A 14,066-nucleotide genomic window follows, 5' to 3' on the forward strand; every position below is an offset into this window, starting at 1 on the left:
CCGTTCAAAAATTGGCCTATTTCTGAAATTAATTTGAAAAGACTACAAAATTATTACTATGCCTGCCGTCTTCGTCTTCAGTTTACACTGCCTATGAAGAGATGACATCATGTGACACCAACCATGACCAATTGTGCGTTGGCCTGCTAGGCCAGTGCTAGACCTGCTCATCAGCTGTGAAAACGTCAAAACACTTGGCAGTGGGCGATAACAGCTTACTCGAATAGCAAATTTGACCCAAAATATTTGGCAAGTGCGCTTCTGACCTTTCGCAATGCCCTAATACCGTGATGAGCCGAAATTTGGACGTGCTGGACAAGCTGTCCGAATTTCCACCTCTCAGCCCCGAAGAAGACGATTCTGGTGTCAATTTCATATTCAATTTTTTCAAATTTGGTGAGTGCAGTGGGCGGAATCGTGATCTCATAACACCAATGCACTGAATTTTTGTTACAGGCAAAGAACGAAATGCAGAGAATACGAGGGAGACGCCTGAGAGTCGAGAGACCACTCCGATTGCCGAGGTCGCGCCTCAGCAAACGCAGGAACCAGTTTCTCAGTCCGACAAGAATGAAGCTCAAATCACACCCACTGTACGTCAAGGCTTATTATTTCTATGTGTAGGGCTGTGAAATTTAAATGATCTACAATTTTCTAAAAACATTATTCTTTGACCACATTAATCCTAAATAATGACACCTTTCTTAAAAACTATAAACAAGTTTTAAATATTAATTAATTACCGGAAATTCCATAGCAAGAATCAAATACTTGTGAATTTGGCCGAAATCAGCTACTTTTGATAATCCATCTAAATCGCCTTAAAAACTATAATTTACTTCAAAAATTTTGTAGGGTTCCAGCAGCTCAGGGTCCAGTCTCAGCGTGTTGTACGAAGACATTGGAGTCGGGAGGAGCCTACCAAACGTCCTCAAGAGAATCAGCAATTTGGTCGCCCTAAAAAACACCGTACGTTCTACCTTATATTTTTGGCCATTGTTTAAATCAAATTTTGGTATCAAAGGGCCAGCAGTCATACAAGGATTCTGACTTCAAGCGCTACTGGATGCCCGATTCAGTCAGCAAAGAGTGCTACGAGTGCGGCGAAAAGTTCACCACCTTCCGACGCAGACACCATTGCAGGGTTTGCGGACAGATTTTCTGCTCGCGATGCTGCAAGCAGGAGATCCCAGGAAGAATCCTCGGCTGCACTGGTAACGTTTATCACTATTTTACACTGGCTCAATTTTTCCATGCTAATCCAATGTTAGAGGAAGAATGTAAGATATTAAATTAAAATGTTAAGTGAGTGGAGTCTATCCATTGATCCAGGTGACCTGAGAGTATGCACCTATTGCGGAAAGGTGGTGCTCTCTTACCTGCAGTCGTCTGACATAAGCGCTGACCTGAACGCCGACCTTCGCGCGTTGCAGGAAGACTTGCAGCACAAATTTGGAGAACCCGTAAGCCAAAACGTGCATGTCCAGCACAATTCACTGTCGCCTGCTGAAAAGCGGTCGCGCCGAAAACACTCATACCAGGAAGATAGATTCGTACTGGGACGGTAAATTATGACTTAACATTAATTTAAAATGATCACCACTAAAGCACAAAAATTATTGAATACATTATTTTATGGCTGAAGATTTTTTTTAACTGACGCAAAACATTCAAGCTATTATATTTCCAATTTCTTGTTCCTGTAATCATCCCCCTGGATCTTCAGTCAGGTTCTAAATTCATTTTTTGTGATATACAAAATTAAAATATATTTTTTTTAAATACAAGATAAAGTTAAACATATTATTACTAAAACGCCACATTGCCAAAAAGTCACGTTTTCTTGCAGCGATGAAATATATTTTTTTTTATTTTAGGGGAAGCATGACTACGTCGTCACAGTACCTGACTTCAGAGGACATGAGAGAGGATCCTTTCCTTAGCCCCATTTCGCTGGCTAGCTTGCTGCACGAGTTTAAAGAGAGTGGATTTACCCTACAGTCACACCTGCTGCAACAAAGAAACCATGCCAACTGCTTCAAGGGAACCCAGATGGTTGACTGGCTCATTTCTCACAACAGAGCAAGCACAATGTGAGTATAGATTCATTTTAAGTTATTTTTATGCCTATTATAGAAAGAATAGTATAGTAGAATATAAATTGAATTAAGTAAGAGTTGATTAATTTAATAAAAAAACTAGCTCTGCGTGGCCCTTAAGTTAAATATTACTTTGTTCAAAATATCTTAAAAATAACTATTTTTAATTAATTAGCTTCAATAAACTGCATTTTTAATTTAAGGGTTGAGGCTGTGAACATAGGACAAGCATTATTGGACGGAAAATATATAGACTGTGTGTCTCAGCCAAACGATGTAACTTTTCACGACGGCAACGCTCTTTATCGGCTAGCAAATGAGCCTGTCAAGCACCACAGCGATTCATTTCATGGTAGCACTGAATTTCTTACTGTCAAACTGAATTATATAGCAACTATTGAACCTGTTAGATTTAGAGCGAAGCATCAGCCACACAGATTCGGACACGCTGAGCATTCCGTCTTCGTCATCAACTTACTTTTTGGACATGGACGTGTCGGAAAACACTGTTCAGCTGTGGAAGCCTAAGAAGGATGAGAGGAGAGGTTTGTGTCCTTCTAAAGTTGCTGCCTCGTCTGAAATTTTTTCGCAGAGCCGATAGACTACAGCAGCACTTGCATCTCCAAGGAGTTTTTAAAAGGGACACTGATGGACAAAAGTTCGGAAAGCAGAGAAATGGTGCCCTCAATGGGCTGGCACAAGGTCCAGAACCTTAGGACTGATAATGGCGAGAGAGAATCCTATGAGAAGCTGACGTAAATTGCAATAGCTGAAATGAAAGTGCCTTTCAAGAGATATTTACTTTCAGGGAAGCGTTTGAGAAACATGAAGAGGCCCTTACCCGACAATTGTTGCAAGCTGAGAGACTTAGCGACGATTGGATACCCACTGTGCAGCCCTTGGTACACCAAATCGTCGATCTAGTCCGGCCTGATGTAAAAAATGAAGCAGATTTCATGGACATAAGACAGTAAGAGTTACTATACTTGGATAGAAATAGAAACAGTACAAACTGAACCAAAAATTGTTCTGATAAGGAAAATCTTATTTTGCTAAGTTCTATTTTTTTGTTATATGATTGATATCTTGTTCTATTCAAATAGTCAAGAAATATCAATAGAAAATTTTCAATTCAACATAGTTTGTGAGCTATGGAGCTTGAAAGGTTTAAATTCTTGTTGAGAATTGATTCAAAATCGAATTTTAAAGCCAGTTTTCGTTCAATTATGATATATTTACAGAGTAGACTCAACTGGATGAGGTGTCATTTTTTTCCGGAAAAATCCCTAAATATTCGACTTTGGCTGGGAAAATTTGCAAATAGCTCATTAATGGTTTGAGTTAATGTATATTCAAACTTTCTGAGCAGCAAATTTCGTAAGCAAGAAGCAAATAATTTGATCCCAAGAATATTTTGGGAAGGATCTAAATCAAGTGACACCCCCCTTGGCAAGTGGTCTTCAGATTTTGATAAAATTCAGTGGAGATGTTGCCCTAGGGGACCTAAGTTGAACCCTAAAATATTAGGTGAAAATTCCAAAAATTGCCCATTTTACAGGGGTTAAAAATTTGAGATTTTTGAAAAAGGTGATGTTTTCGGCGATTTGTAACTTTGACTCTGTTTGTGGTAAACACAAAAATTTGGTATCCAAAATAATCTACGTTTAATGCCAAACAACTTCCCCACGACAACCAAATTCGTAGGTCAAAGGTCAAGGTCACTAAATTCGGGTCAAATTTTTCAAAAAAATCCCACACACCCTAGTACATAAAATTTTGAAAATTCAAAATAGCCAAAATGTGCCTCATATTCATGGTAACAACATATAAAAAATTGGCGAGACTTATTTTTTTCTTTTTCGAGATATTTTGAATTGAGTGTTAAAAACCGGTGTTTTCCGGGTCTTCTGATCATAAATAAAAACACGTTTTCCGCTTAATCTCAGCTTCTATGGGTCCGATTTAGAAAAACCGCATACCATTTGATACGTAATGACCTCCCCTAGGTAATGCAAGGGATCATAAGGGTGCCCACCCCCTTCGAACCCTTAACCACCCCCTGGAAATCCGAAAAAATTTTTTTTTCAAATATTTACTCTCGAACTCGATTAATTAAGCAAAATACTAATCAAACATGTTTCAAAATAATTAAAATATAAAATATTTTCATTTACTTTGTAGAAAAATAATTTAAAAAAAGTAAAATTGCTATTAATAAATAATTTAAGTTTATTTTAAATATATAATTATTTTGGGTTTTTGTTTATTCAAAATAGCTGATTTTTTATTTTTTTTAAAGAATTTTAAAATATATTTCATAATTTACAGTGTTTCTTTATAAATATAAAGAAATGCAACCAATACCAATAATTTGTTAAACACACAATTTTCACCAAATGCTTATGGTTTAACAAATATTAATGGTTGCATTTATTTATAATAATAAAAGAAAACTCTAGAATATAAAATATATTTTAAGATTCTTTAAAAAAATAAATAAATCAGCTATTTTGAATAAACAAAAACCGAAAATAATTATATATTTAAAATAAACTTAAATTATTTTATTAATAGCAATTTTACTTTTTTAAAGTTATTTTTCTACAAAGTAAATGAAAATATTTTATATTTTAATTATTTTAAAACACGTTTGATTAGTATTTTGCTTAATTAATCGAGTTCGAGAGTAAATATTTGAAAAAAAAAATTTTTCGGATTTCCAGGGGGTGGTTAAGGGTTCGAAGGGGGTGGGCACCCTTATGATCCCTTGCATTACCTAGGGGAGGTCATTACGTATCAAATGGTGTGCGGTTTTTCTAAATCGGACCCATAGAAGCTGAGATTAAGCGGAAAACGTGTTTTTATTTATGATCAGAAGACCCGGAAAACACCGGTTTTTAACACTCAATTCAAAATATCTCGAAAAAGAAAAAAATAAGTCTCGCCAATTTTTTATATGTTGTTACCATGAATATGAGGCACATTTTGGCTATTTTGAATTTTCAAAATTTTATGTACTAGGGTGTGTGGGATTTTTTTGAAAAATTTGACCCGAATTTAGTGACCTTGACCTTTGACCTACGAATTTGGTTGTCGTGGGGAAGTTGTTTGGCATTAAACTTAGATTATTTTGGATACCAAATTTTTGTGTTTACCACAAACAGAGTCAAAGTTACAAATCGCCGAAAACATCACCTTTTTCAAAAATCTCAAATTTTTAACCCCTGTAAAATGGGCAATTTTTGGAATTTTCACCTAATATTTTAGGGTTCAACTTAGGTCCCCTAGGGCAACATCTCCACCGAATTTTATCAAAATCTGAAGACCACTTGCCAAGGGGGGTGTCACTTGATTTAGATCCTTCCTTTGGTTTTTAAATTTGAATAATTTTTTTGTTAATTTTCATTTAAGGATATTTTCCAATTTTTAATCAATTAATTTATATGTTTACGCATTGATTTAATTCTATGTAAAGGTACGTGCAGTTCAAAAAAGTCGCCGGGGGAAGCAGGTCAGAGTGTCGAATGGTCAGCGGAAGCGTCTTTACCAAGCACGTTTCTCACAGAGCAATGTCAACGCAACTGACCAATCCTAAAATTTTGCTCCTCTCTGGCTCGGTCACCTTTGAGAGAGTCGAGGGAAAGTACTTGTCGTTGGAGCCGCTCATGTTGCAAGAGCGGGACTACTTGGGCAACGTTGTGGCCCGAATCGTGTCCTTGGAGCCAGATGTTGTCCTTGTCGAGAACACAGTTAGCCGCATTGCTCAGGAAATGCTCTTGGAGCACCACATCACTCTGGTTCTGAACGTTAAGACTGTGGTCCTTGAGCGACTGGCTCGATTAACTCAGGTTACACTATATTGCTTTATTTTTGAATTTTAAGACCAGCATTCAAGTAGTTATCATTTTTAATTTGCTGCTGATTGAAAATATTTAGTCTCATTATTGATAAATTTGTGTCAATATCTATGTCTAAATAAATACTATTTTTTCAATACTATGATTAAAAATTTGTAATATTTAAAAAAATTCAATTCGGTTAGTGATTAACTATAAAATTATTTCACAACTCTTTGTTTTGCATTGCTTTTATCTCAGACGAACTACAAATATAATTTTTTGTAGGTAAATTTCATATTTTTTATCTTTTGCTAAACTATTTAACCTTTAAGTTTGGTCTAACTTTAGAAATTTGCTATAAATTCAGTTTGTCTAATGAGAAATCTATATTCAGGCTGATATGGTGAGATCTGTGGACGCAACCCTGAGCAAGTCATCACTTGGAATGTGTCACACCTTCACTGTGCGCAAATTTGAGGAGGACGATGGGGAAACCAAGTTTCTGATGTTTTTCGAAGGATGCGCGACACATCTGGGTTGCACAACCCTTCTAAGAGGAGGCTCTCGCTCAGAACTGAAGCGGCTCAAGAAAGTAATGCAACACTTGATCTTGGCCAACTACAACTGGCGCCGCGAAATGTCTTTTCTGATGGACGAATTCGCTATGCCGCCTGCGCCTTTATTGCCACTGCAAAGCATTCCAACGCACGATACTTCCTTAGCCAGAGACGAGTAAGTTTCCAAAACACAGAAATTTATAAAGGTTTTAATTTTAATTCCTCTGGATGAAAAAACCTCACGTTCAATCTGCTTGATATTAAAAAAAAAACATTCTATTATAACTGTCTGAAAACGAAATTTAAAAAGCTTATCCCATATTTCAGGTTGAATCTCATCATTTTTAAATTTTTGGCTCTATTGAAGTCTTAAACTTGCATTGATTGTGCTCATAAATGGCCTAAAAAGTTGGACATTCAGAAAAATACATCCTCTTAAATTCCCAACCCTACTTTTCATCGATCTAAAAATATTCCTTCAATCTCATGCTTAATATCCAATTAAATTTTCTTCTCCTAGCTCATTTCCTGAGAAAGAAGAGGAGCCCTTTGTGGATCCGCTGCAAGCACCAGTGGATTCTCCAGAAGTGATCACTGACCCTCTGCAACAGTATCTCAAAGCAGCCACCTCGTTCGACGAGGATTTGCAGCAAACTTCAATTGCCAGCGACAGTGTTCACGCGGAAAACTCGAGATTTAAAGAGGCACTGGACCAAACCGTGCTCTCCTCCTCGCCTTTAGTAAACTTCAAGGTTCCGTACCTTGAAACGGAGGAGGGCTCCAAGAGCAGGCTCAGGCGATTCTTCCCAGAGCATGTATTTTGGTCTTCAATCCTGTTTCCACCTTGTCAAAAGTAAGTTTGGCTAAAGAGTGGATATTTGATAACAAGACCATAAATAACTAGACCTTTTTTAATAATTAACATTATTTCGAAAGATCTGGAAAATGTTTTATTTTGTATCAAATTTTAAATTAAGATAATTAAATTAAATTAAAAAATATCTCAAAAGGTGATCCATATAGAGCTTTTAATTAAGTGTTTACGTTTTAGCCATTTTTCACCCACTTTACTTTTGGTTCAATGTACAAATTTGCGTTAGTGACATTTTCATTGTCAGATCAAATTTGTTTTATTAAATATGTCACGCTTTATTTTTTTTAGCTTTTTTACAATAATTTTTTCGCCGCTTTGTTAGTACAGAAAAATATAAATTTCAAGCTTAAAACTAAGATCAAATAAAAAAGTGTTAAAATTTTGTTTAATATTTTTAGTAACTTTTAGCCTCTAAGTTAAAAGTTTGCATTTTTTTAATGTTGGTGAAAAACTACAAACCTGAGTATCGTTTAGAAAAAACTATTTTTTATTGCTTAAAAAACCTTAAACTTAAATTATAAAATGGAAAAAATATTTGTTCTTGCATACTAGGAAAAATCAATTTTTTACTTTTGTTTCTTCTTCAATTAAAGTGACTGCCTTGAGGTGGAGGAGAAACGGAAACTCGGTCCTCCGTGCTACATCCGCGACGAGCACCCCCTGGTGCAAGCAAAGTTGACCCAGCCTGCCGACAGTACCGCCGTGCAGACAATGCTGGCCAACTTTCGAGCCGTCGGAGGCAGGCTCAGGCATCCAAACGAGCCTCTGCCCGCAAATTCCTTTACAGAGAAGAAAGCTGAGGCAGAGGACGCGGAAAAGGCGCCGGTCGACGCTCTCAGTCCATTCAACCACCAGAAACTGGCCGTTCTTTTCTGCAGTTTCTCTCCAGACTCGACCAATTCCCCAGCTTTTTGCGTGAACCCATGGTTTGAATTCATTTATTTTCCAAATTGCATGCTAATTTTCTCTCAGGATTGTCCACATGGAGCTCTATGGCAAACATGACATTCCACTCGGACAGTTTCTGGACGAGTACTGCTTCCGTAGAGCATACAATTGCCCATCTGAGAGTTGCTCCACTCCAATGCTGCGTCACATCAGGAGATTCGTCCACGACGGCAGCTGCATTCAAGTAATATTATTTTATCTTGATTAAATTTAAAAACCAGACCCATTTAAAAATTTCACAGGTGACGCTGAAACAGCTTGACAGCCAGATTCCAGTGGAGGGGAACGCGATTCTCATGTGGAGCTGGTGTGTGGTCTGCAAAAAGAACTCGCCAGTGGTACCGATGTCCGTCGACTCGTGGTCGCTGTCCCTGGCCAAGTACCTGGAGCTGCGGTTCCACACTCCCTGCTACACCAGAAGAGGCAGAGAAAACACCTGTCGGCACTCTTTGCATCAGCAGCACTATCAATATTTTGGCTACAAAGATATCATCGCCACCTTCAAGTACGTTTTAAAATTAAAAATAAATGTTTTGGTTTTGATTTGATTTTTTTAACAGGTACAGCAAAGTGTTGATGTGGCATATATCGCTGCCGCCGGCTGTAATTCAAATTCCTTACAAAGCCAGCGAAGAAATCCAGTCTGTGGCCATTGAAGAGGTCAAACAGCTGGCACTAAAAGGCTATGAAGTTTTCTCGTCTGTGATTGAAAAACTCTGTGATATCGGGATTGAGGCTGATCCTGCTAAAAAAGATGGTGATTTTGCTTGGCTTTATCTTAATTAAATAACGACGCGTAATTTATAATTTAGTTGCAGAGTTTCTTTTGCATGTTCAAAGCGATTCAGAAAGTAACTGAGAAATGTGACTAAGGCTGTGAAATTTGGATACTTTTCCTACATTTTTAATTGCTAAAAGTTGCATTAATTTTCAAACCATGTTTTTAAAAATTCCTTCTAAAATTTGGTAAATTAAAAAATAAAATTCGCTAAAACCCTACAATAGATTGTTTCTTATCACGAAATTTTCTGAAAAATTCTAAATTTCACCTAGCCATTTATCTTCTCTCAAAAACTAATTAGTTAAATACGTTTTTCAGTGTTGACCAAACTGAAGGCTCAGCTCAACAAGGACAACTCTTGTTTCAAGACTAAAATCGAGGACATCCAGATAAAACTGACTTCCCCAAGGCTTGATGTAAACAGATCTGAGTTTGAAGTGAGGGACCGGCTGTGGGACATAGAGGATAGTCTTCTGCAGCTGAAGCGGCTTATAGCTGAAGCAGTTTTTGTGTGGAACTCAAGAATTGCGGAGGTAGCCAAAAAGAAGGACGACAAAGCAAAGAAGAGCATGTCAGATACTTCGATCGATGTGCGTTGTTTTTTTTTCTTTTTAAAAACACAATTGAATTACCTGTTATAAATTCAGGGTGACCCAGCAAGCAGGGAGGCTGCTCCTTCTCCTCTGCCTTTGAGTGCTGACGAAAATTCTCAGTCTGAAAATCAGCTGGTAAAAAATTGAACGACACCAACATTACTTAATATATCAATTTTATTTCTGGCGCAGGTCAGCAATCTTCCGGACGTCCAGCCAAGTGGTTCTGATGGTGTCCTAGCGTCCAGTGCTGAGAACATTAAGAAAATTTCTAGTCTTGACGGTTTGTCGATTTTTGTATGCTTTTTGTACAAAGCTGTGAAACCCTAACCAGCTCTTGAGAAGGCTCCAGCAAAAATTACGCTTTAATTTTGATTCATTGTATCGCAATTTTTTTTTATAAAATCGTTCTGAGGTGGATATGTAATGCAAAATTTCTTAAAGGTATGTTAACCTTAACCTGATTACTGACTTAAAATTGGTAAATAGTTCAAATTTTAAGTTAAAATGCTTTTTTTAAAAAAAATATTGCTTTACTTATCCACTCAAATTGCTTATATCATTGTTGCTGCTAGAGTTTTGTTATGAACATAGAATGCTAAAATGTATAGATAGAAAATAATTGCACGTGTTTCGCATGTGTGTAGTTGTAGAAGCCAGCAGCGGCCTGTCGAGTGCAATCGATGTGTCTTTCGCCGAGGAAATCATTGACACTAACCTTGAAGGTACTACTTGTTGTTTGTTTTGTGAGCAAAATTCTTCTGTCAGACTAAACTGAAACGCCAACCCTTCATTGTAGTGCCTGACGTCGAGTTTGTTGGCGTCCAAAGCAGAGGGCACGAAAGGTCGCACTCGGAAGGCGACGGCAAAATTCCTTCCACAGTGGATGGCAGTTCAAAAGCAGTGGAGAAAAAGTTAAATGTCCAGAACCAGACTTCAGTCAAGCAGATCATTTCGCAACTGATAACCTCCACTTCTAATGTTTACACCATTTTGGTGAGTCTGAACCAGATTTGTAATTTATCTGGTGTTTATAATTTATTTATAATTTATAATTTTAAGTAATTTTTAAATAACTAGATTTTTTATTGCAACGACCTTGTTTTAATTCCTGATATCGTTCATGCAGTCTCCTCTTGGAGTAACAGAGCACCATTTGCTACCACAACCTGCCGGCCCCATGGTGGTCGTGAACACCAATGAACCTAGTTCAATCGTCGCCTACGCTCTCAGTTCTGCAGAATACCAGAAGAAACTAGCCGAATACCGTTTGGCGACCAATGTGGACGTTCCTGTTGCCAGGTAAATTGATTTTATTTAAACGTCTAGATCATTTTTAAAGAAAAAATTTTAAATGCTGATCAGAAATTTTATCAGAGCTTTAAATTGATGTTGAATGAAGAGTGATCAATTTAATTTAATTAAACCACACACTCCCAATGAGAGTAATTTAGCCATACATGTTAAAGTAGGACACGTAGGACAGAACACCCGTTTTGATGAGAAAAAATGAATAATTTTGAAATGTTAAAACCTTGACTTTCCTGTAGTGAATTGGTTGCGTCTGGCGACTCAGTGAACTCGACCAAGAGGACTGTGCTTTCATTTCTGCGCGGTAACAGCAGTCCAAATTTAAACGCTGGCCGAACAGGAAGCCGCAACTCGGATGTGGACGCTGCCCAGAACACGTTCACTCCAGAAGAGGTTGGCCTGGATGAAAGCAAGAGCTCGAATAAGAGCAATAACATCTTAAACACATCTGTTAGCTCTTATATCGCATGGTTAGTTCATGATATAATTAATTTATTGGATGCAGACTGCTGAGTCTACGATTGACGTGCGTTTCAATGACCACTCGACTACCTTCCACTGCCGCATTTTCCTCGCCGACCAATTCAGTCAGCTCAGAGAGATCGTCTGTCCAGATGGAGAAGACAGTTTCATCCGGTCCTTGGCTGGCTGTGTCCAGTGGGCTGCCAGGGGAGGAAAGTCTGGCTCCACTTTCAGCAAGACAAAAGGTAATAGAATTATTTAAGCATTCTCAAATTACATCTCACAACTAACTCTTGGAGATCTTAGTGTTGTTTATTCAAAATCATTTAAATTGTGTTTAACTCAACAAGTTAAGAAATTTTACCAGGAATAAATTTTCATTCATAGAGTTTAAAAAAGGAAATTACATCAGCTTTCAAAATTAGTTTCATTTCTTTGCTTTAAGGTTAACCACTAAAATTTTTCAAAATCCAGGACAATCATTTAGTAGAAAATTCAAGTTATTCTTGGAGTGTCAGTAATGATCCACCGATCGATTCTTCTTTGATCCAAATTTCATCTAAATTGAACAAAAATATTATTTTTAATTAATTTTGAAGTTTTGGTCACTTTCTTCAAATCCTCGAATTTAAAATTATTCACCCATTTTTAAATAATGGAAACCCGAGAGATCCCTATCAAGCTCCGTCAATCGGCTATGGCGCAAGAAAGAATATTGTTCAATAAATGTTCTTCTAATTTCTTAAAAATGTCTTGTGCAAAAATTCTTTTAAAATTCAGTAGTCTTGATTATTCATGATTCTTGTCAGATCGCACAATTTTAATAAGTAATTCGACTTCTGAAAAAAAAAACATCAGATGGCCTTAATTTTAAAGCTTCTAATATAAAATTTCAGATGATCGGTTTGTGTTGAAAGAGATGAGTCAAAACGAGGCGCAGCTCTTCTTGGAGGTGGCGCCGCACTACTTAAATTACATCAGGAGTTGCCTTGAGTGCGGGCAGCCGACCTTGCTGGGCAAAATAGTCGGCGCTTTTCGTATTTCTAGCCGTGGCATCAGCAGCAGCACGTCTAACAAGACTCATTTGCTGGTGATGGAGAATTTGTTCTACGGCAGGAGCATCACACAGCGCTTTGATCTAAAGGGCTCTGTGCGGAATAGACTTGTGGAAACGTCCGGCCCAAACGCTCAAGGAGAGGAAATCGTGCTTTTGGATGAGAATCTGATCAAAAGTGAGTTTCTTATCATTTTTCTTTAATATTTAAATTATGAGGACATGCAAGATTAGCACAGAAACTTAATGGAAAATCGTTTTTGATTTTTTTTTCGTTTTTTTTTACATTTTTTCTCGCCTACAGTCAAATATTGTAAAATTCGTCAATTAAATAAGACAAGAAAAATTGTTGTTGCTTTTAAATTTAATTAAATTAGGGTTTTATAATACATATTTATCCCTAGGATCCCGAGGCCAATCTGATATTACGACGATTAGTTCAAATCTCAGGCGGAAAACTGGGAAGTTTGCTCCTTACGGGATTGCGCCAATAAAGTTCCGCGTAAAAAGTATTTTCTGTCCTCTCTGTGTAGTTAAAGATTCCTTGTTTTAAGTAAATGTTGATCAAAGTTTAGCCAATTCATACAAATTTCTAGCTGGTGCTTGAACAGATTAAAACATAAAAATGTACGGGACACATTTTCGTTTGCATTTTCCTGTACTTCTAGTGATTAAGTAATTTTGTGCAAAAAGCTACCATTTTGATCATTTCCAATTCATTCCAGTGTCCTGCGAGGCGCCATTGTACATCCAGCCGCACTGCAAGATGGTCCTGACCCTAGCCATTGAGAGAGACACGCAGTTTTTATCGTCACAGGCTGTGATGGACTACTCGCTTTTGGTGGGTCTTGACGAACAGAGAAAAGAACTTGTTCTCGGAATCATTGGTAAAATTATTTCCACTCTCACTTAACCCACATTATTTTTCAAAATTGTGATACAGATTACGTGCGCTTGTTTACGTGGGACAAGAAGCTGGAGACCATGGTCAAATCGTCGGGAATCCTGGGTGGCCACGGAAAAATGCCGACCATCGTGTCGCCTGAAGTGTATCGCGCTCGCTTTGTAGCTGCCATGCATCGCTACTTTCTGCCTGTTCCAGACCAATGGACCGGACTTGGCTCAGGGGTCTTGGAAATTTAAATTAACATTCCCAGCAAAATGTATATTATATTCAACTAAAACAACTTAAATTTTCTAGGAAATAAAAAAAATTGGAAATTTACTATTTTCATTTCTTTCCTGTGGAAAAAGGGAGTAGCTCTCTGTTATCATTTATTGTATTTTGAAATTAAAAACCGATTTTAGAGCCCAAGAACGTGAAGATTTCCAGCCATATATTTTTTTTTAATAAAAATAAAAATATTAATGTATTTATACATTTTATATTTCTTGCAAGGAAACTCTTAGGATTCAACGTAATAGTTTTTGGTGAAATTATTGAAATTGTGTAGTATCCAACAAGTTAAAGAGGAATCACCAGGGAGAAATTTATGATTTAAAAGAAGATTAAATATCCTTGTTAAAAGTGACAGAAATATTGAAAAT

The 14,066-nt window shown here is 37.2% G+C and overlaps 1 protein-coding gene across 2 annotated transcripts; it reads left to right on the forward strand.

Moving 5' to 3' along the window:
• Positions 1-185: 185 nt before the first annotated feature.
• On the forward strand, positions 186-13,742 carry fab1 (fab1 kinase). Of its 2 annotated transcripts, XM_065492487.1 has the most exons (28): positions 186-396; positions 457-593; positions 856-969; positions 1,025-1,214; positions 1,333-1,564; positions 1,878-2,093; positions 2,303-2,451; positions 2,510-2,644; positions 2,692-2,854; positions 2,908-3,069; positions 5,575-5,947; positions 6,333-6,670; positions 7,016-7,348; positions 7,963-8,295; positions 8,342-8,501; positions 8,560-8,822; positions 8,878-9,074; positions 9,417-9,688; positions 9,746-9,826; positions 9,884-9,974; positions 10,339-10,416; positions 10,491-10,687; positions 10,821-10,993; positions 11,242-11,452; positions 11,508-11,709; positions 12,361-12,696; positions 13,244-13,405; positions 13,462-13,742. In XM_065492487.1, the coding sequence occupies exons 1-28, from the start codon at positions 291-293 to the stop codon at positions 13,659-13,661; spliced, it is 5,604 nt and encodes a 1,867-aa protein (XP_065348559.1). In that variant the 5' UTR covers positions 186-290; the 3' UTR covers positions 13,662-13,742. The 2 variants fall into 2 exon arrangements, with proteins under 2 accessions (XP_065348559.1, XP_065348560.1); XM_065492488.1 differs by lacking the exon at positions 10,339-10,416.
• Positions 13,743-14,066: the final 324 nt, after the last annotated feature.

The sequence above is a fragment of the Cloeon dipterum genome, chromosome X, assembly GCF_949628265.1.
Source record: "Cloeon dipterum chromosome X, ieCloDipt1.1, whole genome shotgun sequence".
Lineage (NCBI taxonomy): Eukaryota > Metazoa > Arthropoda > Insecta > Ephemeroptera > Baetidae > Cloeon > Cloeon dipterum.

Bases quoted from the DNA above. Each gene is read 5' to 3' on its own strand.
- fab1 (XM_065492487.1), top strand. From the start codon at position 291: ATGAGCCGAAATTTGGACGTGCTGGACAAGCTGTCCGAATTTCCACCT. The intron at 397-456 runs GTGAGTGCAGTG...TTTTTGTTACAG, and splicing joins ATTCAATTTTTTCAAATTTG to GCAAAGAACGAAATGCAGAG. The intron at 9,975-10,338 runs GTTTGTCGATTT...GCATGTGTGTAG, and splicing joins GAAAATTTCTAGTCTTGACG to TTGTAGAAGCCAGCAGCGGC.